General features: G+C 58.2%; 1 protein-coding gene across 10 annotated transcripts in view; it reads left to right on the top strand.

Moving 5' to 3' along the window:
- The first annotated feature begins 6,862 nt into the window (after positions 1-6,862).
- Positions 6,863-27,121, top strand: part of BAIAP2 (BAR/IMD domain containing adaptor protein 2) — a 39,769-nt gene continuing 19,510 nt past the window's right edge. For 9 of the 10 annotated variants that reach the window (XM_065035118.1, XM_065035121.1, XM_065035116.1 and 6 more), the window contains exons 1-6: positions 6,864-7,022; positions 15,112-15,187; positions 17,111-17,197; positions 24,649-24,710; positions 24,988-25,059; positions 25,370-25,507. In XM_065035118.1, coding sequence (XP_064891190.1) covers positions 6,951-7,022; positions 15,112-15,187; positions 17,111-17,197; positions 24,649-24,710; positions 24,988-25,059; positions 25,370-25,507 — 507 coding nt within the window. In that variant the 5' untranslated portion in view covers positions 6,864-6,950. Of the gene's footprint in view, positions 7,023-15,111; positions 15,188-17,110; positions 17,198-24,648; positions 24,711-24,987; positions 25,060-25,369; positions 25,508-27,121 lie in introns of all 10 variants that reach the window. The other variant, XM_065035117.1, reaches the window with a different exon arrangement.

The raw sequence follows: 27,121 nt of genomic DNA, 5'->3' as shown, positions 1-27,121 counted from the left end.
AGACCTTTAAGATCATCGAGTACAACCATAAGCCAAACACCACCAGCTCCAGCAAACCGGTGTGTTTGGTGCTGGTCCCACTGCAGCTCGAACGAGCTGGGGCCAGTGCTTTTTGGCACTGGCGAGCTCAGTCACGGCCGGGGCATCGCACAGGGGACACGGGGACATGGGGTCTGCAGCCCTGGGGCAGAGCTGCCCCCGCAGCCCCGCTCTGTGCCGCCGGCAGCACCTCTTGGTGGGAACACCCTGGTGGGTCCTCTGTCCCCCACCCTCCTCGGCAAACACCAGCCAGGGCCAGGTGCTGCTCCGGAGAGGATTGCGGCGAGTCCCACCATTCTCCCTCTCCTCCTCTTCGTCGCTCTGCCCCCCAGCTCGCCCTGCCCGGCCCCCCGAGGGGCAGGGGCTGCCCATGCCCGGGGTGGCACCGGGGCTGGTTTGTTTTGCACTCAGAGCCTCACAACAGCAACCCCCCGACTGCACCCCCAGCACCACCGGCACCAGCCACCGGCTCCTTCCTGTTCCCTGCGCGCGTTCTGAGTGTCCCGGTGTCACGCTGAGTCACCAGCAGAGAGATGGACGAGGCTTTGGCAGAGAACAAGCCCGAGTTTGGATAGTTCAACTGTGGGGGGAAAAAAATCAGCACAACTTCCTAATTAGAGCAGTGGTGGGAACAAAGCCGATTTGTTAGAGAGCTGCGCGGCCGGGCCGGGGAATGTGACCTTTGGTGGCTCTGGGTGCCCGACGGGAGCTGGCAGTGGACGGCGGTGCTTGGCGGTGGCTGAAATGCTTCAGCAGTGACTGCTCTGCCACCAGAACGTCACCTTCTGGGGGGCAGAGCCGCTGCCAGAGGGTGCGAGCAGCGCTAGGAAACGGCGGCTGCCCCCGGGTCGCCCACTTTGCCATTTCCCCCAGACGCGGGCTGGTGTCCCGGCCCCGCAGCGGAACGTGGCTCCTCCAGCCGCAGGAGAAGCCGGGGACACGTGCTGGGTGTCCCCACGGGGCTGCAGGGACGGCCGGTCCCAGCCCTTGGCTGTCACCTGCCTGGCAGCCGGGCTGCACCCAGGGCTGGAGCGGGTCCCAGCCCCACAGTGCACGGCTAATTAGCAAGAGGAGAAAACGAGCGGAGCTGGCGCCTCTGCACGAGGAGGAGCCGCCGATGCTCCCGCGTGAGCAGGGGGACTGGAGGTGCCAGGGGGGCTGGGCGGCCTCGGGACGGGGGGGAGTGGGGGAAATTTGGAATTCAGTGTCATGGGCTTCGACCCCCAGAACCAGCGTTTGTGCTGCAGCCCAGGGGCTGGTTCAACGGTGACAGCCCGACGGAGCCGTCACAGCTGGAACAGGTAAACGTGCCCGAGGGGGCTGTGGGGCTGGGGAGTGGCTGGGGCTGGGGGTGCGGAGGCAGCACCCAAAGCACCCGGTGCCCCCTGCACAGCATCGGCTGGCGGTGCTGCCCCGTTCGCTTCCCTGAGTTCAGCAACGTGATGCAAAAATCCCATCATGCCAATTATGCAAATCACATAAACTATTCCTGTTATTCAGCAGTATCCCCAGAGACCTCCGGGGCGAGCAGGAGCTCAGTGTTACTCACTCGTGAAAGCAGGAGCTGGGGCCAACGGGGGGTGAGGGGCACCCGCTGCCTCCCCCATCCCTCTCCATCCTCCAGGCCCCATCACTGCTCCGCATCCCCGGCACTTTGCTCTCCCACCCACTCCTGGTTCCTCCATCATCCCAGCTCCCCCTGTGCCCGCCCGGCAGAGCTGGAGCTCTGCGGTGCTGGGTCCCCACAGCCACCAGAGCCGGGAAGGCGCAGGGTCTGCAGGGGACACGCCGGCAGGTCCCTGTCCCCCCGCCGGGAGACACCAGGGCTGTGCTCTGGGCACGCTGCCGCTTTGCCAGATTTACTTTAGCCACCCAGCAAGGCTCCGGCTTTGACCCGGGCAGAGGAGCAGCCCAGGCACCAGCCAACAAAGCAAAACCGGTGTACAAACACCTGGAAACAGCAACTGTCACTGCAGGGCTCCTTGTTCAGCTGCTGCTTCCACCAGGGCTAGAGACAAACTGCTTGGGATAACAGGGATCAGTTCCTCCTCTCCACCGTGCCTCAGTTTCCCCCGTTGTGAAATAATCCCGACCCCTCTTTGTGAACCGCAGTCAGTCCCGCTTGGCAAAGCTGGAAATCGCAGTCACTGCCATGCACACTCTGCACTGGATTTCAGGGCTCCAGCTCCTGCCCAGTGAAATAAGAGCCTGAATTGTTCATCCTTTGCTAATCCACAATAAATGGCTTTACTTGATTTGCTGTTTGTGCTCGAGGGGATTTAACCGCCTGAGAGCTGCTGGTGCAGACAGAGAATCTCCAGTTTTGTGACAACTTTTAAGTTCTGACCCTATGAAACAGAAGGTGTCAACCCCTGTGTGCCTCGAGGTGGCACAGGGAGCAGCGCGCTGCGAGTGGCACGTTTGAGGCTGCACACTCGACATTGCACACTCGACGCTGCACACTCGACATTGCACACTCGACATTGCACACTCGACGCTGCACACTCGACATTGCACACTCGACGCTGCGCTGTCGAGGGCCATGGAGCCCCTGGCAGTGCAGGGACCAGTGCTCACCAGTATGAAGGACAACAGGTACTTGTGAGGCACCGCGGCCACTCTTGCCGGCATCCCGGTGAGCAACGGCTGCGCTGCAGAGGGAAAGGTGGAGCCGTGTTTGGGCGGGTGGCTCCGGGACATGGCTATGGGTGTTAGGTTTGCTGTCCCAGCTCCTGCGGAGGCTAATGAGGTGCTCACAATGAAGTGGGGGACAGTCTGGCATTGAGGGGCCCCCACCCGCTCAGCAGCGAGCCAGGGAGGCAGAAGTCCGAGCCGAGCAAGGTGGACGTGGAAAAGCTCATCCTGCGCTTGTGGCCGCGTTGGTTTTGCTCAGACCCATTGGGCTGGACATTTAAATAGTGTTAGAAATAAATCACTCCTGGGGCAGCATGGAGAGGGCTCACAGCCGGCTGCACCACAGCGCGGTAGGGCTCTGATGGGGAAGCCATCTGCCCGAGACCAAAATGACGGAAATTTCCTGGTAAGGTCATTAACAAGTTGTCACTTGCAGGTCTGTGCCTGCCCCGAGCCGGGCTGCTCGCAGGGTCACCAAGGGCGGTTGGCTCGGTCCTCTCGGTGCATATCGAAAAGGAGGAAAAGGCAGCGCAGGGCGCTGGTGCCGCCAGCCCGAGCCACAGCAGTGCGGGAAGGGGCAGCTCTGTCCCCGTCCCCATCCCCGCTGGGGACCGGGCTGGACAAGCAGGTGAGGCAGCTGCTTCATCCAGGTCCAGCTGCCCACAAAGCCACCCTGCTCCTCACTGTGCCCAGACACCAGCCACCTTCTTGCCAGGTGCCGAGGATCCAGCAGTGGCCACCCAACCCCATTCCCAGTGGCTGCTCAGCCACCTGTGGCCAAAGTGCTGGGGGTGGTGGGAGCAGGGCCGCTGTACCTGTTTCCTCCTCTCCCTATCGGCTGGTGACACATCACCTTCAAAGGCATGTGGGACGATGTCCCACCTTTATTTTTGATCTCTCTCCTGTGTCACAGGAGGCTTTCCCGACGCGCTGTGATGCAGCAGCTCCCGTCAACGCGGCGCAGCACCGCGTGCCCCTCCCTGGGCAGCAATGCCGCCCTGCAGCCACCTCCCTGCAGCCTCCCTGCCCGGGCACAGCTGCGCCCGGGGCTGGGGATGCCAGCGTGTTCCCACCGCGCTGGAAAGCCAGAGCAGCTGCCCTGTGTCACCACTGCCCTCGGCCATCACTGCGCCATGTCACCACTGCCCCATGTCACCGCTGCCCCATGTCACCGCTGCCCTGTGTCACCACTGCCCCGCATGGCACTCGGTCCCTGCGCCATGGCACGTGACCCGGGCAGGAGAGCTGGCGTGACGCCACGCTGGTAATTAAGAAGGAACCTAATGAAACTTCGAAAATAGCACAATTTCCTCCCCACACCTGCAGCCGAGCGGGGTGGATTACATAAATTGATGTTGCCGCAGCAACTTCGCTCCACCCGGGGCTGGAGGTGGCCAGTGCCACGTGTGCCGATGTGCTGTCACCCCGGGGAGAGACCCTGATTTTGCAAAGGGGGGCTTACTCCGGAGACGGGTGCCGGATCCAGGGCTGGCAAGGCCACCGCTGGGCCAGTGCCGGCTGCTGCATGTTGATCCCACTGGTGTTAGGGGTCTGGCGTGGCGGGTTTCCCATGTTGCACCCGCTGGCCCCGTGGCAGAAGGTCCTGCCTGCTGAAAGAGCGTGTGAGAGGCGCCGGGAGGTGCCGCGGGGATGTAGGTAACTGGCGAGGGACTCTGCCACCATGGTTACCCTGGGCACGCTCCAGCTGCCACTGGCCCCGGGGAGTGAATCACCCTGACAAAAAGACAGCTAGCAACAACCAAAAAAACCAACAAAACGCAATCAGAGCAAACGTTATGGCATGAGGCAAAGGCAGGTTTTTCCTGCCATGAAGTCCCAGGGTGTTTTGGGCGGCTGCCGGGCCACAGCTCTGCCGTGGGCTCCGGCACAGCCCTGTGGGCACGGGCAGCACGGGCAGCACAGACAGCACGGGCAGGATGGGCAGCACCAGCAGCACGGGCAGGACAGGCAGCACCAGCAGCATGGGCAGGACAGGCAGCACCGTCAGGACGGGCAGCATGGGCAGGATGGGCAGCACGGGAAGGACGGACCAGCCCTGGGCAGCCATTGCTGATCAGGAGTTCATGACATGGGAAAAGCCAGCGGCAATGATCATTTGATGAAGCTGCCTCTTAATGTGATGATCAGAAATCACTGGCTGCTTACAGCTGAAGACTCACTTTGGGAGCGGGGGATATGAGGGAGAAAGGTTTCCAGTACTCAGAGTTCCTGGGGATAGGGAGAAGTAGAGGCTGGGAAGAAAGTGGAGCGGCTAGATACAAGAGAATCTCGGAGGGCTGTCCCAAAAGGCCTCTTTTATTATAAGAAATTACAAATCCTTTTATCTTCTTCACCAGAGGAACAGCTTGTTTGAATTGCTGGGCTGTCACACTGGAATTAGATGCAAGAACCCCCCACATCCATGACGTAGCGAAGAACTTACATAACATAACTAAAAATAAGGTGATGGAGATGCAGATAGAGGCAACTCTTCTCCCGGGTGCTTGAGCTGAAATTCCTTGCCGACACTGGGAAGCCAGAGAGGTGCTGGGTCTGGCCAAGGGAGCAGCACCGCGCCAGAGCCGCCCAGTCCGGCCCCTCAGGATGGAGCGGGGAAGGGGCACCGGGAGGTCCCTGCATGGATGCAGGCAGCCGAGCATCCCTCCTGGGAACGGCTGCCTTGGGAGCCTGTGCCCTGGACCCCCCGGGGGTTCTGTCCCACTGCTGCTTCTTCCTCAGCCCCAGTGGGAAAGGGTTAACCATCCATTCCAGCAAAATGAGAAAAACCCTTCTCAGGGGGTCATAAATTCTTTCCTATCTTTTGGAGTGTGAAACCTCTGAGGGGGTAGAAGCTAAAGTGGGACCCAAATGTGGCTGGAGTGAGCGGTCGCCTCCAGTGCTGTCCCTGTTCCTGTCTGGGGCTGGGATGGAGAGTGAGAGGCAGCACAGGGAACAGAAACAGGAGGTTTGAGGCCAAGATATCGACCTCGGCTGCTTGGGTTCCTTGTTCTCAGAACTGACGGAGGAGATGAGGGAGAAAAACACACACTCAGCTGCTTAACTGTTTCACCGCTTCTTGTGGCAGAGAAGAGGGAGAGGGAGGCTTGGCCAGCGGGTTGGGACAAGGCAGCCGGTGGTAGTTTGTGCCTGGAGGGACGGGAAGGACGAGGGATAGCTTTGCTGTCTCACAGGGACTGGCAGCTGGGAAGGGGTTCCTGGGGGAACCATGGGGTGACAGGGTATGAACGCATCTCTCCTGGCTGGCCAGGCAGCGGGACAGCGTGGGACAGCGTGGGACAGCGTGGGACAGCGTGGGAGGGGGCATGGTCTGCCTGTCCTCCTGCCGGGACCGAACACCCCAGCCGAGCACGGCTCCAGGTTGAGGTTTCCTTGCACCACGGGATGTGCCGCGTTGGCCTCGCCGTACGCTGTGGTGACCGCTCATCCCACCTTGCTCCCCTGGCCTGCCTGGATGACGTTCGCCATCTTTCCCCATATAAAACCAACACCTGGCTGCTCTTCTTCCTGCTCCTCCTCACCCGTCCACCTCACACTGCGCAACCGGGGAACGGGGCACAGCACCGGGCTGGGACAGGGTGTGGTGTACGGCAGGGCTGCGGTGGGACACGTCACTGGGATGTGGGGTAATGCTGGAGCTATAGGATGGAGTAAAGCAGGGGTATGGTATGGAGTAGGATGAGTTTACGGGGCATAGCGAGGGTACAGGGTGAGGAATGGGGTACAGAGAGGGTATGGGATAGGGCACAGCAGGATATGGGAAGTGGGTTATAGGAGGGGGCACAGCACGGTGCATTTTTTTAAGGAAAAATTCTTAATGGAGAGAGTTGTGAAGCGGTGGAACAGGCGGCCCAGGGAAGTGCCGGAGTCACCATCCCTGGAAGTGTTTCAAAGGCGTATAGACGAGGTTCTTACGGACATGGTTTCGTGCTAGAGTTGGGTTATGGTTGCACTCGATCTTCAGGGTGTCTTCCACCCGGAACGACTCTGTGACTCCACGACCCTCCCGCCGTGCCCCCCGGGCCCGCTCCGGGGCTCCCCCAGCGCCGCCGCCCCAGCCGGGCCGCGGAGCGCAGCGCATCCCGCCCGCACAGCCGGGCCGGGCGGCTCCTCCCCGCGGGGCGGAACGGGACGGAACGGGGCGGGGGCGGCCGCGGGAGCTGATAAAAGGCGGCGCGGCCGCCGCTCCGCGCTGTTCTCCGCGCCCGCCGCCCGTCTCCGCGCCCCCGCACCGCTCCGCGCAGCCCCGCCGCCCGCCCATGGTGCTGCCCGGCCCGCCCAGCATGTCCCGCTCCGAGGAGGTGCATCGCCTCACCGAGAATGTCTACAAGGTGAGCCCGGCAACAGGTGCCCACCCGCCCCGGGGCTCTGCTGCGCTTTGGTGGGGCTTTTGCCCTTTAATTCCGCGCCCACCCTCCCCCTCACCCCCCCAAGCCCTCCCACCGTTCCCATCCTCCGCCGGGCGCGGGGGCAGCGCGGGCGGGAGGAGGCGCCGCCGGGGGCCGGGGCCGCCCCCGCTCCTTCCCGGGATGCGCTCGGGCTGCCGGTGCGGAGCGGCCGAGGCGGCAGCGGGAGCAGCCCCGGACCCCCCCGTCCTTCCCAGCCCCACTCTCTCCAATCTCCCCGGACCCTCCCAGCCCCCACCGCACCGTGGGGGAGCCCGCGGGGCCGGGAACCTGCGTGGGAATTTGGCTTCTCCCGCGGGCGGGCAGCGCTGTCCCCAGATCACCTCGGTCCTGGGCAGGTTTGCGGCGGTTCCTCGCTTTCCTGCAGCAATTAAAAAGCGATCGGAGCCCTTTCTGCGTCTTGATTATAGCCCGAGTTTGTGACTCTATTTTTTTATTTCTTTCTACTTTGCTCCTGGTATCATGAGAAAGATAAAATAATTTATGTGCTTTAATTTTCCTGGTGAGGGAAGTGGTTTCTGCTCTGCTGGGTTCTGTGACCAAGTCTAATAAAACCTTTCTAGCCTAACGTGTAATGCAGGATGTAATTTGTTAAACTGGAAAGCTTGCATGATTTCTTGCATTTTAAGGGGTTAGACTGAATTACCCGGGAGCATTAAGCAGAAATAAAAATTCTGATTGAAAAGCTGAGTACAAAGAACACCAAGGTAGTGAAGTCTTGGAGTCTTGGATTTGGAGATGCTGGGGCATGGACAGCTGTTCAGATGGAGCTAATGGGATCCGAAATATTGGCTCCTTGGAACGTAGAGCAGGCCTGTGAATGGAGCCTTCTGGCTTTGGTGTTTGACTGGGACTGGTGTCTGTGTGTCTGGACTCCCACCCTCTGGGTGGCCGATGCACCAGCTGGCTGCCGGGGGTTGCCCTGGGACCCGGGCAGAGCCCGGCACCGCAGGGTGTTGCCGCGGTCGCGTCCCCGTGCAGGCGAGAGCCGAGTGTTTGCGTATCAGCTGCCTGGGCAAACAGGGCGAGAGCAGCCGAGCTGGTCACCCGGGCTGAGTGACATTGTGGTTGTGCTGGGGACAGTTGCTGGGAACAGTTTCAGCTGGTGACTCAGTTGTTGTTTGAGGTGTGTTGTCCTCGAATAAATGTGCTAAGAGCAGGTTTGTGGAGCAGGTCACAATTTCCCTGGGCGCCTGTGTGCAGCAACGTACGGAGTGTGCAGGGCGGCTCGTGGGCCGTTGCAACAAATGGGCTTAAATGATGTCTGTTCCCCCAAGAAACGCAGGGTGAATGCGGGCCGGGCAGCTCCCCTGCCCTCAGCTTCATCCGTCCTGCCCTGCCCGAGCCCTCGGGCCTCCATTTGTGTTTCCTGTACTGAATGAGGAGCTTTTTCTCCTCTGCAGACAACGATGCTTTTCTTGGCCTCTGGAGATGTGCGGCATGGGGTGTGTGCAGGAACATGGTGTTTGCCTGTTTCTTTGAGGTCTTCTGCAACCTCCGGAGCCCACTGTGAGGGCTGAAGGCTCAGGGACGGTGTGGACGCTCTGGAGCTATGTGAACTTTGGAATCCCCAAGTGCTTCATGTCCCCGTTGCCCAAGCATTGTTTTCTGGCCTGGAGCAGGAGCGGCGGCTCTCTGCGGCTGCTCCCCGCGCCCGGCACCCTCGCCCGCCCAGGCTTTCCCGAGGCGTTCTGCTCGGGAAGCCCATTGTCACCGTTTTCCAGAACCAGTGCTCCCCCTCGGAGTGACTGTGCTAATGAGACGGTGGAGGAGCTGCCAGCCGCCCCCTTGCCGATGCTGCCACTACAGGCAGCTGCCTACACACGTGGAGTAATTACAGAGGGAGACGGAGGCTGCTGGCACCTTCCACCAACGTAATCCCACCTTCCCTGGTGCTGATTCACCCCCGTGGACCCCGCTGCAGCTGCTGGGCTCTGCGGTGAGCCCAGGGGTGACACCGCGGGCACAGCCCTGGGACAGGCACAGCCCTGGGACAGGGACAGCCCGGCGATGGGGCAGCCACTCCTGAGTGCCACTCAGCCCTTGCACAGGATTGTCTACTTGCGGAGAGAGGGGACTGGCAATTCTTCCTGCCCCTGAAGACAAATCTGTCTCATTTATGACAGATTAGTTTATTGCAGTTTACAGGCTAGCCTCCATTTCATTTTGAAGCTATTTCTTCATGTTTAAGATCATTTTGCAATGGTGTATGAGTAGCTCTGTGTTTGAATAAGTGTTTTTCTTAAAAACACCCCAGACTCGAAGCCTAATTGTCTTGCACAAATACAGGGACAATTCCTGATAGTCATTTGCTACATATCAGCTGTAATAAATGTTGTTGCTGGTATAACAACCTCTTGCCTCGTTATCTCCAAGTCCAGAGGGAAGGGGAGCGATCCTCGCTGAGTGGATCAGAAAGGAGATGGTGGGTGGCAGAGGGGGCGATGCGGTGTGACGGGACGGAGCTGGGCCCTGGCCCCAGCCTGGGCCACCCCCCAGTCCCACGCGCTGTGCTCTGGGTGTCTGCTCTGGCCTCGGGGTGTCCCGCACGCCACACTCCAGACGGGAGAGCGGTTCCTGGCCTCTGCTGAGATGGGTCAAACTGGGAAACCTGCAGGTTTGGGGTGATGGAGTGGGGAGCTCCTGCTTGCCGAGGGTGCCCCAGATCCCGCGGCTCCCGCTGGTGGGAGATGCTGCTCCCTGGGGGGGGGGCAGCTGCTGGCATTGCCGTCGATGCTGTGTTGCGCTGACTCTGCTCTAAGGTTTCACGGCGGTGCTGCTCGTGTTGCAGGGCAGGGTACGGCACAGGGCACACCGGAGCCCTCCTGCATCGAGCATGTGGAGCCGGAGCCTCTGGCCAAGCCCTTGGTGCAGGTGTGCAGGGAAGGGGCTGGGGGCCCATCCTGGACCCTGGTTACTAAGACACTTGGAGCTCTGGCCCTGACACTCGGGCTCCTTCATCCTCTGACATGACAGCTGGTAGAACTTAGATTACTTTAGATGCGGACCCTGGTTTTTTTTTTCAGATTGCCTTGCTCCTGAGCTCTTTCTGCAGTAAAGATGCAGCTGAGCCCTCTGGCTCTGGGTCAGGACGTGGGGCAGCCCCGGGGCAGGATGAGGGCTCGGAGCAGCTCTGGGAGCACAGGGGTGCACTGGGGGTGGGATGGGGAGGGATGGATGCAGCCGGCAGCTGCTGGCGTTGTGAGACGCTGCTGCTTTGTTGTGTGTTCTGGTTCACCGAGATCCCGTGGCTGGGGGTGTTCGTGGCGGCAGAGCTGCGGGGTGGGGGTGTCGAGAGCAATTGAAATCAGCCCCACTAACGAGTCCGGCGAGGCTCCGCTCCCGGCAGAAACCTGGCTCGGAAAATGATGGGATTGTCTTGTGACGGCGCAGGGCAGGTTGTGCGGAGATGGAGGCAGCGCTGGGGTTTGTTTGGGCATTAAATGTTTAATACAGAAATAAGGAAAAGCATTCCTGGAGCAGGGCTGACCCATTTAGAAACAAACTTCCTTATAGCTGAGCTGCTTTTGCAGTGTGACTGTGGTGGAATGGGGAGTCTCCTGGCGCTTGTCATAGTCACATAATGTCCTGCTGTCACCCATGCGTCACCCAGGAAAGCTGTGGGTGCCAGGCTGAGCCCAGGCCACCCATGTCACTGTGCAGCATCAGTGTTGCAAGGAGCCATCGCGCCTCACTGCTGCGGATGGGCAGCGAAGAGTGGCATGTGGAAAACTCCGGGGCTGGTTCTCAGATCAAAGTCCATCGCCGTGTTCGCTGGGGTGTCTGGGACGGCCCCAGCGAGCGTGTCCCGGGCTGTCCCCGCGGGGCGGCTGCGGGAGGAGCCCAGGGCGCAGCACACGCTGTGGCGTTGGTGGCGACGCTCATCCCGCGGTCACCTCCCGCAGCCTCCTCCGCTTCATGTCCGGCTCTCCAGCCCTTTGCCATGTTGCTGTGTGGAGGGGAGACTGGACATGACGTCTGGCTCTAATTACAGCACCGTGATGAGGGTAGCAGGTCCGCAGCCGGTGGCCTGTCCCAGCCGCGGTGCTGTGCCGCAGCCGGTGCCACTGCGGCCAGTGCCGGTGGTGCAGAGCCAGGTACCTGAGTGACCACAGCCATCTAACAGTACCTGCTTTCTATCGTGCTCTGGATCCAGCTTTAGGAGCTGCCTGGGAGGCCGTGGGGCTGGACCTGTGGAGAACTGTACAGTCTGGCTTTAATGCTTTTGTTACAAGCCCTTAAGGAGGTCGTGCAGGTCTTTCCTATGCGGGAGAAACCTGATACACCCTGAACCAGCTCCATTTCCAGCTTCCTCCTGGGCAGGGATTAAACTTTGCTTCTGGGCTCACTATTGCAGCATCGGCGGATCCTTGCTGGAGCGCGGAGCACGCTCAGCGGGGACAGCGGGGACCTGGTTTTCTGTTGCCTCTTCTCCCCCCCGTCCAGCAGGACTATGCCCTGGAGACCTCGTGCTTTGCATTAGTTTCATTTTTGGCAGCTGAATAAAGCCGTGCCAATCCCAGAGAGCTGAGTGGTATTACCCAGGGAATTTAGTGCAGTGGAACAAAGCAAAGCCCTTTCAACCTTCAGCTGCCAAGTTTTTTGTCTGTGTTTTTCTAAACTCTGCCCAGGCAGCGTGTGGAAGGCAAACAACTTGTGGGTGGTGCTGATGGAGCAATATTTGAGGGAGAGCAAGATTTGCTTTCGTTACCAGAATTTTGCTGCATATCGGCTTTGCCGTAGTGTCCTGCAAACCTGGTGTCACCTCTCGGGGGAGGAGAGTCCCACCTGGGGATGGGGGCGGCCGGGGCACCCACCGGTGACACAACCTGCAGCGTCACGGGCGCCGTCACGGTGTCGTGCTGGTGATGGGTGTGTGAGCCGATGGCTTGTTGAGCGTGTTCCGTGCCAGAAATATGTTTGGTTTTCAGTGTTTCTCCTTAGCAGCTGGTGGCTTTTCAGCTTCTCACTTGGAGGGCGATGCGAAGGTGTGTTAGTGCCGGAGTCACCTTCCCTTCCCACCCTGGCAGTGCGAAGGCAGCTTGAAAAACCTCTATTTTTATCTCTGTAGTGAAGAGCCCTTTTCAACGCCCTCATCCTGCCCGCTGCTTTTGTTGGAGTCTCCAGACAGTGTCTTAAAAACATTCACTTTCAGCAAACTTCCTCTAAGGTTTAGTAATTTCATTTGGCCAGCTGAGAGTCACTTGCCCCCTCTTGACCTGATCAGTGGGACCCATTCTGGGGGTTTTCCCCCTTTATTTACTGCTGTTAAATGGCTGTTGTTGGTCTGTGATCCTGCCCGAGCGGTGCCGGCAGCCGCTGGGCTGAGTCGTGCTGGGGGTCCCTGCAGTTTGGGGAAGATGCGCTGGATTTGGAAGGGGGTTTCTGTGAACCTGGGCCAGCGCGTCCAGCCCCACAAGACCCGCGGGTGGAGAGAGCAGCTCAGTGGCTTTAGCCCCTCGTGCACGGTGCTGTGCCCATCGCTGCCGCTGGCGCCTGGCCGCGGTGTGCCGTGGTGTGCCGTGCCATGGGGACAGCCACAGTCACCTGCAGGTGATGCTTTGTCTGTGGATCCTATTCCGGCGTTTATCCACTGAGCTCTGTGCTTTGGGGAGCTGTGTTTACATAGGCACTGCTGCAAAAATCACTTTATTTATATACCCATACATATACATAAACACGTACTGCGCTTAACCCAGCAAAATAGAAATTCTGCCAATATTTCTTCTGCATGAATGTTATTCAGCCTCAGACTGCTCAGGCTGAGCTTGAGCCTGGTGGAGGCTGCGGGCACAGCTCTGCTGGCAGCGGGGACGTGTCCCTGTCCCTGCCGTGGACAGAAGGGACGTGTCCATGTCTCCATGTCCCTGTCCCCGCCATGGACAGCAGGGACGTGTTCGCATCCCTGTCCCCATGTCCCTGTTCCCGCCATGGACAGCAGGGACGTGTTCGCGTCCCTGTCCCCATGTCCCTGTTCCCGCCATGGACAGCAGGGACGTGTTCGCGTCCCTGTCCCCATGTCCCTGTCCCCGCCATGGACAGCAGGGACGTGTTCGCGTCCCTGTCCCCATGTCCCTGTCCCCGCCATGGACAGCAGGGACATGTCCGTGTACCGGCCACGGACACCCATCCCACACCTCCAGCCACTCTGTGGGATAAAGCAGGTGGATTTTTTCTGACTGAAGCCAAGTGTGACGTGGGAAGGAGGGAGCAGTCCTTGTCAGTGTTAATTAACTCCTGTGCAATTGTCTCCTACAATTAGGGAAAACAAGTTGCTATGTGGACTGTTGCTACAGGTTAATTTTCTCCTTTCAAGCTGAGCGTGTTCACTAAACTGCTTCCATGTGTGTTGTGCTGCTGCGTCGCTTGACCTGCAGCCTTAATTAGCACTGAATTTTCTCGTTAGCCTCCTGCTTGCCTGTCAGGTCTCCGGGAACCATCTTCTGCCCTTCGCAGGGTCGTGTGTGGTGCTGTGGGACGGACCCGCGACACCGAGTGCAGCGAGGCAGCGGGACAGTGGCTCTGGGCCATCGCACCAGCCAACAAACCCCAGCACCGAGGCGATGTCCCCTCAGCGGTGGCCCCCGAGCTGGCGTCCCATGCAGGTCCCTGCTCACTGAAATCAGAAAATGGCTGGTTTGAGCCGGGGGAAGGTTCTGGCTGAGCCTGGCACACGTGCACCCGCCGAAGAAAATTAAACCGTCACACTCTCCAAAGACCAGGCAGCAGGAACTCGGGATAAAAGTGCCCCAGGCAGAAAATGAGCTTTATAGTGTTTGGCCAGCCTCGGATGAGGTGACAGATGCTTAATCAGCTTATTTGCCATAAGTGTCTGTGTGTTGTCTTCCCTTCCCGGGATGGGCGCTGCCAGCAGCGCGGCCGGGGGCGCAGCGGCCTGGCTCCGCGGGGAGCACCCGCGTGTCCGTGCGCGGGGACTCCCGGGGCTGAACTGGGTTTAGCGGCGGTGCCCTTGCTGCCCAAGCTGGGGCGGGGGCTGCTCGGCCACGGCCGCGCTCGCTGCGGAGGTCAGCTTCGCAGGGGAGAACGGAGATTTTGTTGTCTCCTGGGCTCGGCCGGGAATCGGTGTCTGGTTTTAGAGATGCTATCGGTGCTGGGGATTGAATGGCGCTGGCAGGGGAGGGGCAGGAGCTGCCGTGACAAACATACAAAGAGCCCTTCTTCTTCGTGAGCCGATTATTCCTTCCCCCCGTGTTTAAATAAGGACCTTAAAGTGAGGGAGGCAAAGCTGTCAGACAGCGCTTCTGTTCCCTGACACCCTCCTTTATGCGTTATAGGCAGGTGGAAAGTGACACCAAGTGCTTTGAGACCGAGGTGTCGTTCCTTGCACGCGGCTCCGGCCGCAGCTGGCACGGGCGCGGTGGGGACGCTGGTGCCTTTGTTCTGTCCCCAGCTCCTCGGTGGCTGTTTCAGGTGGCACAGTACTGCTCTGCAGCCCTTTCCGCTTGGCCGTGATGGACCAGGGTGACGCTGCTCCCCGAGGCCGCCCCAGCAGTGGGGCATCACCAGCCATCGTCTCCTGGAACTCAAGTCACTGTGGTGCTTGGTCTGATGGCTGTACCCCACTGCCTCAAACAGCCGCTTGTGGTTATTGTTATGGTTATATTTGCCATATCTGATAATTCTCTGGCTTGGGCCGTTCACTGCTCTCTTAGGGTGAAGCACCTGCACAAGCATCTCGCGCTGGGGCTCCTTGTTATTGCCCCTCTGCCCCGTGGTGCCCAAACCCCAGCCGGGTCTCGCTCCTTGAGCTGCGGGGTGAGGCCACTGCTTTGTGTGTTATTTGCAATACCTGGGTGTGCGCAAGGTTCTCGGTGTACACCCAGCATCCTCTTGCCATCGTCGGGGAGCTGGAGTTGCTGTGTGGAGTGGGGGAGGATTTTTTGCTCCGTTTTTGCCTTTATGAGCATTGAGTTCAACTCCTGGGGAGCACGGAGCTGCTCTGCCCGTTCCCCATCACCTCTACTAATTCCCAATAATGTTCTTTTTCCTTTAGACGATCATGGAGCAGTTCAACCCCAGCCTCAGGAATTTCATCTCTATGGGGAAGACTTATGAAAAAGCCTTAGCGAGTAAGTGAAGCCGCATCGTGTTTGCTGAAATGCTGGGGGCGGAGCGGGTCGGTGGGACTGGCTGGACACGCGGCCTCGGCGGAGGGGAAAGCTGGAAAACCAGCCTGGGATGCTCGTTTTCCCCAGGAGAGTGAAGGGAGGAAAGCGGGGAAACGTTTTGTGGACCTCATTGCAAAGCTGACTCCATAAGGATGTGCAGGTGTGTTCCTGGTGCAGCATCATGGATGTGGAGAGGCTTCAGGTGATAAAATGTTGGGTGGCAACTGCATGACAAATACACCTCCGCCCAGCTGATCTTCAAAATGCTTAGAATTAAGCATTACTTCAAAATGCTTAGAATTAAGATTTTAAGTTCTCTTTAAATTGTGTTATCAAAATATTCAGGTTTCCCAGAAGAATGCGTTGGGAGAGGAGGGAGAAAACTGAAAATATTGGTGGTGGCTCTTGATTAGGAATACAAGGTCCTCCTGGGGGCCATTGGGGAGGTGGAGATTTAAACGATCAATAGTCAAATATGCATTGATGAAAACCAAATATGGACTGTTCTGGCTTAAAATGACTCTGCGTACTCCGTGGCTTTCAGGAGGGCTCTGTGCACCCCGAGGCAGCTGCTTTCTGCTGGGAGCGCTCTGCTCGCTCCGGAGCACCGCACGTGTCCCTTGGATGTTATTTGGGCAATTGGCTCAGTGGAAATGCTGTAAGGGAAGAGACCGTCATCACCTTAAACAATAAATGTCACTGTCATGTGGAGTGTGAAACCCAACCTTTGGGAAGGATCCGCGCTGCCTCCCTTTGCCTGCAGCAGGTTTTATTTCCCACAAGTCGAATGGGGTTCCTGGCTGTTTCGGTGAAGAGTGTTTTAGGACGCGGCCCTGCTGCTGTTCCCGGGCGCGGGCGCTGCCCTGCACGCTGCTTTCCTGACGGTTCTCAGCCTTGTTTTTAAGTTGGTTTTAATGGATCAGCTGCCCGCAGCGTGGGGAGGGCCCGTCTGTCCGCTCCGCTGCCCGGGGGCTGTGGACTCTGATCTCCGGGGCACGGCCGCTCCGCGCAGCCGGGAGCAGGATTCGGCTGTTCTAACGATGCTAACGAAGCAGGGCCGGGGTCGGGTCTCCAGCAGGGCAGGGGGACAGGCAGGGTCCGATGGCTCGGAGAAGAGGTGCTGCTTAGAGCCGTGGGGTGTTTTTATTTATTCTTCTAAAATGTTATACTGATAATGCATCTTTTAATCACCTGGGTGGTGGGGTCTGTTTGTTACATGCTGCTTTATCGCAGCTTCTTTTCGGCAGACTTTTGCTGCAGCGTTTTGAGGATAACCAGTGCGATCGCTTGCTTTCTGTTTCTCTCACTTCCCTGCTGTGAATACGCTTTGTAGCCCAAGATCTTCCTGTAATTTCAAACCTTGTCTTTGGTCATCCCTTCCTTTGGATCGCTGAGCTCGTGGGGCGTCTGAAGGAAGCGTCTTAATCAGCGAATCGTGCTGGAAGAGGCTTCGGCTCATAATTTGTCGGTGTTGAGCTAAAGCTGTACAACATGTTCTCGTGATTAGAGGAAACCCCCTGCTTATCTGATTAAAGTGGAGAGTGTAGCTGCAATGTCAACAAACAAGACTGAACTATAATGAAAGTCTGTGATATTCAATTATTCCACAGTGATTTCTTTCTCTGAGCAGCGTTAGCAGGCCCATGCTATACCGGAATGAAAACCACCGAGGTCCTGCACATACCTTTTATTCTTTTCCTCCTAAACAGCCCTGTAATCTTGCTGCTCGAGCTTTCTTCACTCATTTTTCTGTTTGTGTAGTCCCTCCCTGGGAGGTTAAGCCCTTTGAAGTAATGTCTATTTTAGTGTTTAGCATCTATTCAGTGCCATAGAGGTTGTAATAGCCGTTAATGAGAATTTAACTGCATTTTTTGATGCTTTTAGGTATGACATATGCAGCAAAAGGATACTTCGATGCTCTGGTTAAGATGGGAGAGCTGGCCAGTGAAAGCCAAGGATCTAAAGAATTGGGTAAGTCACTGATTTACTCTTAAATGGAGTCGCAGTGTGGAGCAGGCTTGCAGCGCAGGGATGGAACCAGATTTTTGCAGTTGCTGGGGGTAACAAGCTCAATGTGGAACTGATACTGCCTCGTGTGAATGGTGGAAGTGTCTCTGTATTTACTGTTAATTTAGCTTAAAAAAAAAGCCTGCCATTTTTAGCATCTGGATTTTGGGGCACTGTCATCTTGTGGTGTTTGCAAAGAGGAAGCGTTTGCAGAGAGCGGTTTTGCTGCCGTTTCCCTCCTGCTTTGCAAAGGAGAGAGAAGCAGCAGCCTGGTGTGGAGCTGGGACAGGGAGCGGGCGCGAGCGGGCGGCTCGGCCGGTTGAGTACCCCGGGATCTGCTGCGGGATCTGCCGCGGGATCCGCTGTCTGCAGCTTCACAGCGCAATGCGGCTGGTGACTTGTTTGCTCAGTCGATCAGGGTCACAACATGTCACGATGCTCGGTGCCTTCTTTTCCTTTCTTACGCTTATTCCTGCGGTGAGTCCTCCAGGAGTGGCTTTTCCAGTCTCCTCGCCACTGGAACATGGCTCCTCTGTTCTCCCTCCTCGCTGCTGTTTTGCTGCTCAGACATGGATCGAGGCGGCTCTTCTCCCAGCTCCCGGGGATGCTGCAGCCTCTCGATAAGGTTGCCATGAGGCTGAGGTGCATTTAGGTCTCATTGCCTTTGCAGTCCCAGGTGGACTCTTCCTCCTCCTCCTGGTCCCTCCTGCAGCTCTGGCTCCCCAGGCTGCTGTGCTAGGAGGTGGCAAACTGTGCTCATTAACACCATCTCTCTGAGGCAGCTAATTAGTGGAGAAGAGGTTGGGCTGCAATGACTCTGAGGGCTGGATGGGTGAACTGGCCTCGGTTTTGCCGCGTTGTGCTCGGTGTCCCCGGCCACGAGCTGCTCCAGCTCCGGCTGCTGCGGAATTGTCATGGGGAAGCAGCAAGTGTCTATGGAAACCGATTCTATCACTTGGATTCAAGCTGCCTATAGCAATCTGTTTCTGCTTAATAAAAAAAGGAAACAAAAAGCACAAGAGAACCTTGTGTGCGATGCACACGGAGATTATCAGGGCGGTGCAGACCTGGCTGGGTGCAGTGGGGCTTTGGGGAGTCTGATGGGAGGTGGCTCAGTGGGGTGAGGGCAGGAGCTCGGGGACCACAAACCGGCCCTCAGAGCAGCTCCAGGCTCTGCTCACACTTAAAACCCAGCTTTGGTGTCACCTGGTGGTCCCGCTCCCTCGCCCATGGACGGCGTTTGGCAGCAGGCGTGCGAGCGCCCTCCCCGTGTGCATTCACCGGGTGGTCTCAGGATTTTGAGGTTGGTTTAAAATGTTTCCACTCAATGTGAGCACATCCAAGGGAGAATCCAACCGCTCCTGCTCGGCTGTGGTGAGCGGCTGCTCCTCGGACCTCTTGGCTTTGTTGATCTTGCTGATATTTATTGTGGCAGCTGCTCAGTGCAGAAGAAAGTTAAGATAAAATTCCTGGCTGCAGTTTAGTGGTGCTGATAGCAGCTGGGACACAGCCCCCTCCCAGCGGCTGTGAAAACGGGCTGAAAAATGTTTTGGATGGGGGCTGTGCTCGCCAAAGGTGCAGCTTTTCCCAGGAACACCTTTACCTTATCTGTCCTTGTGCTGTGCTTGCTGATAGCGCCGGAAAGGAGCCCTGGGGTCTGGGATGTTTCATTACTTACTCGAGGCAGCAGCAGATGTGGATGCTCATAAATGCCGCTTGCATGGATGCTGTGTCCCCGTCAGTCCCTCCGTGTGTGGTGGGTTCCTCCGTGAGCTGCTCCGGGTGCCGGGCAGGACTCGAGGATGCTCTGGGACAGCAGCTCGTATCTGTTCTCAGCCTCCACCAAAAAGAATCTGAGGCGTTTGTTTCCCTCCTTAGCTCTTTTCTGAATGTGGATGCTTTTCTGATGTAACTTCTGTGACAGAAGGTGTCAAAAGAACATAAAAATACTGCAGATCCCTTGTCTAAAAGGTGCTGGAGGCAGCCGGGTCTGTCCCCAGCTCTGGTGCCGCGGCGATGCTGCCGGTGCCAGGAGAGCTGTGGTGGCCCTTTCGCTGCTCCAAACCGGCCGTGTGTTCCTGTTGGCATCTCTCCAGCAGCTCCTGTGACTCTAAGGAGCTGCTCTTTGCGTTGGGTGCTGGGGAGGCGCCCGCTGCTGTGTGCAGCCCTGTGGGTGCTGCGGGCGGGTGACCAGTTCTGCTCCATCCTGGCTTCTTTAAAGACGTGTTCCTTGGTGGCGGCGATTCTGCACATTGGTCTTGCTGAGCACATTTACCCTCCCCGAGCGCTGCCCCCACGCTTGGGTCTGTGCTCACCGGCTGCTTAGCACTTCACATTTCTTGTAAATTCTCCATCGGATTTTAGCAACTGTGTGGAGACGGGATAATCCTGTGTGGTAATGGAAAACCTAGCGATAATGAAGTACTTGAGCTGTAATCAGCTCTGTGGCTTGCATTTTTGGGTGCGAGCCCCTGTTGGGGCTGTACCTCCCTCTGAGCCCCACGGCCGAGCTTTGGGATGCTCAAAGTCTTTTCCTGGGTTCTTACCCCAGGCAATGCCCTGGGGAGCGCGGTGTAGCGGTCACTTTGCTCTGAGACCACCTGCTCCGTGCAGTTCCCGGCTGGTTGTGCTTTTCCACCTCTACTCCTGTTAAAGGGCCTAATTTGCCAGAGAAATTGTTCTAGAAATTCAGGACTCAGCCTTCAAGCTGTGTAGTTCACTTAGGGGAGGAACCTGCAGGAGTAAGCTTGCTGAGGGTGCAGAAACACAAGAAAGACCTCTTAAAAACTGCTGCCTGCCCCAGAAAGGGACTCTTTTGCTGTCTGCGTTGCCTTTTCACTGCCTTCAGACCTGGTGATGAGGAGCGGAATGCCATAGCAATCGGCTTGTTCTCACCAACCTGTGTTTGGGTAGGGGTGGAGGGTTGTTAAATGAGCATCTGCGTGGCGCGTGTTGCCTGGCTGGAGTTTCTACTGCGTAGCAGCTGTGTGTGACATTTGGGTACCACCTTCAGCAGTGACATCTCCCTGGGACGCCAACCCGCCGTGTGCCCTGGACCGGCTGCTGCGGGGATGCTGCAGCCCTTGGGAGGGACAGCAGGGCCGCCCGTGTGTCCCTGCGCTGCTTCCTGCCGTCCATCGGCAATGCTGGGAGTTCGGCAGGTTTTAGGAAGGGGCACAGCTTGTTGTGTGGCCAGTCCTGGTCCTGGAGGCATTCATGTCCCCTCCTGGGACCGCTGGCGTGCAGGATGCATCGGTTCTGTGGGCGTGAGCTGGGTGGCTCTGGGCTGGTGCAGTGAGGTCTATGCAAGCATGTTCTCCTGAGCTAATTAATCCTGTGCCACCGATGTAGCTGCTGCCAGAGCCGTTGGGCACCGGGGACTTGCTGGTCTGTACGTCAGGAGGCATCACGATCCAGAAACGTGACCTGTGTGTTTGTGGCGGTGGGAAGCGGGCAGCGCAGGTCACCCCGGGCTGTCCCTGCTGAGAGTGTCAATGGGAGCTGCTCAGCCTGGGGGAGCCGATTACTGGAGTGTTGTTGAACTTGGCAGACTCGGGACGCCTTGGGAAGCTGTTGCTTTTCCCTTTACCTTGTCTCTCAATAAATAAATAAATGTCATAAGCTTTGCCAAGCAGGATTGAAGCAGAGGCTGCAAACGGAGCTGATCATTGTAATGCTGATGAGTCCTAATACATCAAGACATCCGTACCATCCTTTGGGGCTGTGATAAGTGAAACCTTTTGAAGAGGAAATAGATGAATCAGCGCAGAGAAGCTGATTGTTTCCCCACACTCGTCTCCTTCCCCCTGCACATGCTGCTGCTGCAGGACAGGCTGAGCACAAGCATCAACATGATCTGGCTTGAAGCTCCTTCACTGATGCATTGGTTTTGGTATTCTTATTAAAAATGGCTCATATTCAGCTGAAGGGAGGGGGGGTTGGGGGGTGGAGTGGGGGAAATACTATGCTCTGAAAACTCAAAACCAAAGTGTTGTGAGGTACCCAAATGCTGTCAGTCTCTATGGCTTCTGGAGGGGCAGGTGGCTCCTGCGCGGGGCCGGTGGTGCGACTGAGGGATGTGGAACAACCTGTTTGCCTGTTCCTGTCGGGTGTGGTAGGGAAGGGCCCACAATAGCCCCTATAGTTCTCCCAGAACGATACTGAGAGTCAGACAGACGTAAATAGCAGCTCCTCCTGCCTGTTTGTGCCCTGCAGCCTGCGGAGAGGTGTGAGCCTGGCACGGGCAGGCAGAACCCCTGCTCTGCAGTCCTACCCTTCCTCATCTTTATTTTTGCCTCTGGGCTTGGCTGAGATGCTTAACTGCGCGTTTCTTGACCTATAGGATGTGCATTTTGGCAGCGAGCCTGGTCTGGTGCTCGCACTCTATACAATTCACACCGTGACCCGAGCTCCTGCCCTGCTCCCTGCCCGGCTGCGTAGCTGTGGTTACTGCGTTTGACTTAAAAACACCAGGGGCAGGTGATGCAAACCGCCCGTGGCGAGGGCGGCCGCGGTGCTGCCGGGGCCGGGGTGTGTGCCGCGCTCCCGGCTCCGCTCATGCCGTGCGGTATCTGCCGTCAGCACAACGCTGCGGATCCGCTCCCGAGCCAGGGTTTGAAATACTCAGGCTTTCCCACTACCGTGGTGTCTCTTGGTCACGGTTTAGCTTCTCCCCTGCTGCCATGCTGGGTTAGCCCGAGCGGGTTCAGGGCACAATGTCTGTTAAAGTCTAACAAGCTGCAGCTCGTGGTGTGGCGGTGCCGGGGTGCGATGGGTGAACTCTCACAGTGCCGTGGCTGCAGTTTGGGGTTCAAATCCTCCTGCCCCCATGTGGGCTCCTGGGACTGTGGAGGCCACAGGGTGCCGGGAGCTGGTTCCTTGGGGGCTGGTGGGGCTGTAGGAGTGCGGGGGAAGCTCCAGAGGCAGCTCTAGTGCTTCCGTGGAGTGCAGACACCGCTGGCACCGCAGAGCAGCTGCAGGGGGCTGGCGGTGTCCCCTCGCGAGGCTGGCGGTGTCCCCTGGCGGGGCTGGCACATGGGGCTGGCACACAGAGCAGCCCGTGGCAGGGATGCTGTGCGGCTGTTCGGCTCCGCGCTGCTGCCCGCTTTGATGTGGGGCAGCAACGCCCCACACTCCCACTGCGATAAGAGCTGGGGAGTGGCTGTGGAGGAGAAAGTCTGAACAAGAAGACGCGTATCTGGCGGGAGAGGCACAGGAGCCGTGCCCGGGTGAGGAACGCGGGGGGGCAGAGCCGGGTTGTCCCGATGCCAGGGGCTGGGTGTACCCAGTGCTGGATTTGGGGATATGTACATTATTCCTGAGCACCCCAGCTGCTGCTCTGGGGTGTGTTGGGAGCTCGGCAGCGCTGGGCCAGCCCTGCACCAGTTTTCTGAGCCGGGATTTCCACTCAGACCAAAGGGAAGTGAAAAGGAGAGGGGGTGGTGTGAGCTTTGGGCATAATAAGCGGGCCATGCTTGCACCGATATACTCTTGAAAAAGCAATCTCGGCTGAGCGCCGGCATTGCGTCATTGCCTCCTTGCAGTGGGAATTCGTGCACTTCCCATGATTGAGCCGTTGCAGCCCAACCGGAGAGCAATTTCCTGGCGGTCTCGTGGTGGTGACCCCGTGCCCGGACCTCCCTGCTCATGCGTGAAGCTCTTCACCGCAGACACGTGGAATTACTGCTGGGGGCTGCTCCGCTTTGCCCGGCCCCTGGCAGGGCGGCTGGCAAAGTCGCAGCCGGCTCAGTGGCTGCGGAGATCATGGCACACGGTTTCCTCCCAGCCAAGGAGCAGAGCGCAGCCGCGCCGCCCCGCCACCTCCTCCATTTGGGGGATACTTTGTGCATCGCTGCTCTCTCCATGAGCCAGCTTGGGGATATGGAGGGACAGCGGCCCTGGTGCCATTCAGTGCTGGCCGAGCAGTGCTGCAGCTGGTTCTGTTCCTGCATTGACGCCTGGTGCCTGCCAAGGACAAAAAGGGATCAGATTTTAATGTTTGCAGAAGGTTTTGAGACACAGTGTACCGTGCAAAGTATGAATTGCTTCAGCCACAGGAGCAAAGCACCACTGGGCCAGGTCGTTCCCGGTCGGCTGGTGGTGTTGACACTCGCTGGCTATGGCGCTGAGCACGTGGTGTGCCGGGGACAGGCTGAGCTGGAGCGGACAGGAGTGAGCAGCCCTGCATGGACACAAACCTGGGCTCTGTGTGTCCCCGGGGAAGGGGGACCCACCGTCGGGTGGGATTAGGGCTCTGGCTGCTCATCCCCATGTCCCCAGGGGGTTCCCAGGCTCATCCCTGCCCAGAGCTGCCACCAGCCCTGGGAGTGTTGCAGCATCTCCTGCACATTGACCTGGGGGTCCAGGCCTGGTGTCCCCTTCCCATTGCATTTCCCATCCCTGAGCTTGCTGTCCTCTCCTTTAAAACTCCAGATGTGTTTTTATGGGCTGCACGTTTGGGGTTTTGAGTTATGCCAGGTGCTGTGCAGCTTGTTCTGGGATGGCATGTGGGATGCTGCTTCCCTTTGGGTGCTGGGGTCTCCCAGCCTCGGCCGGCTCAGAGACATGGCTCGTGGCTTTGGGTTTACAAGTAGCTCCTGCAGCCCGGAAACCTCCTGGGAAACTGTGACTCACCACGCTGGAAGTAAGATCTTCCTAACTCAGCCCTTACAAGCAGCTGATGGAGCTCAGCTCTTCCCCAAAGCTGCTCTGACCTGAGATGGTGCTTTTGGTCCAGCAGCAGCATTGGCGCCTCTCCTGAAAGATGCTCCCGTGTGTGTATCTGGCTCCGGCGCTGGGGGTTTGCTGAGGCGGGACACGGCCCTTCCTCCCGGGAAACACGCAGTGGGTGTGGGACTTGGTTGAATTCTGCATTTGAAAAGAAGAATTAAAGGAAGAGGCAAAGAGGAGCTGGGATGCCTTGGCCTTAGCTGTGGGCAGCGGTTTGTTGGTGGGGCTGCCCCGCGGTGTTTGCAGCAGCCCTGAGCGCAGCTCTGCCCTTGCTGCCCGTGCATGGCTCGGCTGCCCAGGCTGAACAGGTCTGGTGGTTTTGAGGCAAATCTCAGCCTAGGGCTTAACCCCATTTGCAGCTCCATTACCTGGACTGAGTCCCAGCACTGTCTCTTGCTGCCCTGCTGCTGGGAACAGGGACACAGGTGCTGTGCTGGGCTTTGGGCCATGCTCACAGCTGGGAGAACATTCGGCGAAGCTCCTGGCTGTAATGGAGCTATTTAAATACCCATCTTGGTTATTAGTGCAGCATCTCTCATCTTCACCTGCTCCCTCAGTATCTGGACAGTGAATTGGGTACCCCAGGAGCACCCATGCATCTAGCTGCAGACCCCTTCATGTGAGCAGCGTGGTGTCCCCCCCAGGACTGATGCCTCAGGCCCCCTCACCCTGTCCTGTCTTTGCAGGAGACGTGCTCTTCCAGATGGCAGAAGTCCACAGGCAGATCCAGAACCAGCTGGAGGAGATGGTGAGTCCCAGCCGTGCCGCGGGCGCTGCCGGGGCCCCAGCCGGACACAGCAGTTTCCCATGTCTTGTCCAGGCAGCACCAGCCCCTCTGAAGTGGTTTTGTTGAGCTGGAAAGGGTCTGGTCTGCTTGGGCAACTACTTCTGCATTGCTGGGTCCCTCTCTGAGTGTCCGTCTGTCCCTCTCTGCCATCAGCTCTGTCCGTGCAGCCCCTCTCCCCGCCTGCCCCACACAGGCTTTGCCAGCCCTCACCAAGAAACGGTGTTTTCTCTTTCTGCAGCTCAAGTCCTTCCACAACGAGCTCCTGACGCAGCTGGAGCAGAAGGTGGAGCTGGACTCCCGGTACCTGAGTGTGAGTTACGGACTTGTCCGCAGTACAAGCATTGGCTCCAGTGTCCCTGTGGTTCCTGTTCCTGCTGCTCCCCCCTCGCCCATCTCCCTGCTTGGGGACACTTGTGCCCCTGGTTACAGATGAGTCCCCAGCTATCACACACGTCACCATGCGCAGAACAGCATTTTCCCCAATGTCAGACTGTTCCCATCCCTGTTTGCTCCCTGGGCCGTGGGGATCCTGCATCTCCCAACAGCCAACCCCCGGCAGCGGGTGCTGAGGCCGGGGCAGGGGTCTGACTGTGCTCAGGGCTTTCTCCTGTCGCATCCAGGCTGCGCTGAAAAAATACCAGACGGAGCAAAGGAGCAAGGGGGACTCGCTCGACAAGTGCCAGGCAGAGCTGAAGAAACTTCGGAAGAAGAGCCAAGGCAGCAAAAACCCCCAGAAGTACTCGGACAAGGAGCTGCAGGTAGGAGCTGGGGGCGATGACCATCCCGTGGCCGTGCAAGGCAGCAGGTGCTTGGTACTGCGTCTGGACACAGCCCGGCTCTCGGGAGCGTTTCCATCAGGGTTTGCTGTTTGGGGGGCAATGGGAGGCGTGGATGGGGAGGGGATGACAGCCTGTGATGGGTGTGGGGTCTCATGGCCACCCTGGGGAGATGAGGCAGGTGTTGTGCTGGGCAGTGCAGTGGTGACTAACCCTGCGCTGTACCCTGCTCCCAGGGCTTTGGGGTTTTTTTGACTTAATGAATGAACCCCAAAAGATCACTGATTTCTGTTGTGCCAGATCAGTCCTCTTCTGGATGTTGTATTGCTTAAATATTTTCTGTGCCTGCTGCCGGGACCCCCCTTCCCCCTGCCTGCGGGGGCGGCACGGGCCGGGGGCGGCTGTGGTGAATCACCGCGGTGTGATCATGGGGGGGTTGCTCACCGACCATGTGCCAGTTGCTGATTGGGTCCCGGCTGTGCAGGGCTGGGGTCCCCTATGGCACCCCGGGGAGGTTTGTGCTTGGGGTGGGTATGTGTGGTTGGGGTGTTGGGGTTCCCCGAGGGGAGAGTTGGGGCTGGGGAGCTGCAGCACTGGGGTTACTGGGACGTTCACAGCAGGAGTTAATGTCTTATAGAGTTTGTGACCTTTGGTTCGAGCTTTGCTTGGGGTGCAGCTGAACACGGCAAATTTTAATGAGAGACTGATGCACCAACCTGCAATCCTGCTCTGGCTGAAGGTGCTCCTGCTGCTACTCACATTGCAGCACAAGTAGTGCCTTGAAAAGGGGACAATGAACCCCAAAGCCAGAAATTACCTGCTGTTGTCTCTGAGGCATGAGTGGTTGTGTCGTATTGTGTCACTTTGGAAGCCACAGGCCGGCAATGTGTCCAAATGACCCCGCTCTGCTGGAAGGGACCTCTGCCGATGGCGCTTCCCCCACCGGGGCTGCACACAGGCGGTGTTTACAGCCATCGGCAGAGTTGCTGTGGGAAATGACATTCTTAATTGCACTGAAATTTGGTAAATCGGTCATTTCTCGGTGATGTGAATCAGAATAAGCACTGAAGGAGAAAAACCCGCCTGCAGTCGCCCAGCGCGCCCTGGTGCGCAGGTCCCGTGCTGAGCTCGGGCTGGGTGGCGGCACAGGGGTGTCCTGCTGGCGCCTCCGCGGAGCCGAGCAGCCTCAACCGCTTCTGAGCAGCAGCCCTTGCTCCGAAATTCCTGCCGAGCTGGAGCAGCCCTGTTAGGCAACGAGAGAAACCCAGATCAAACCTGCTTTGATATTCCCCCACCTGCAAAATCTGCTGATAGGGACAACAGAGCAAAGTTGCCGCCAGAGCCCCCTCTCCTGCCTCACCCCCGCCCCGGGCGGCTGCTGCGCCAGGATCCCCGTCCACCCCCGCAAGCGGAGGAGAAAACCCGTCCCAGCCATGGTTTGATGCTCCTGCTGTGATGTGGCGGGGATGGGATAGTCCTGTTAGCACGGGCAGGGAAACGGGATCAGCCTTTGATGCTCTTAATCTTCCAGCGGTAAGCAGTTAGGAAGCGCTTATCTCTGAAAAAGCCTTATGATGGCTTTTGAGCTTAAAGAGC

The sequence above is a fragment of the Columba livia genome, chromosome 18 (assembly GCF_036013475.1).
Source record: "Columba livia isolate bColLiv1 breed racing homer chromosome 18, bColLiv1.pat.W.v2, whole genome shotgun sequence".
NCBI classification, from domain to species: Eukaryota; Metazoa; Chordata; class Aves; order Columbiformes; family Columbidae; genus Columba; species Columba livia.
The sequence above is the reverse complement of the archived record's forward strand: the minus strand, read 5'-3'. Positions and strand labels throughout refer to the sequence as shown.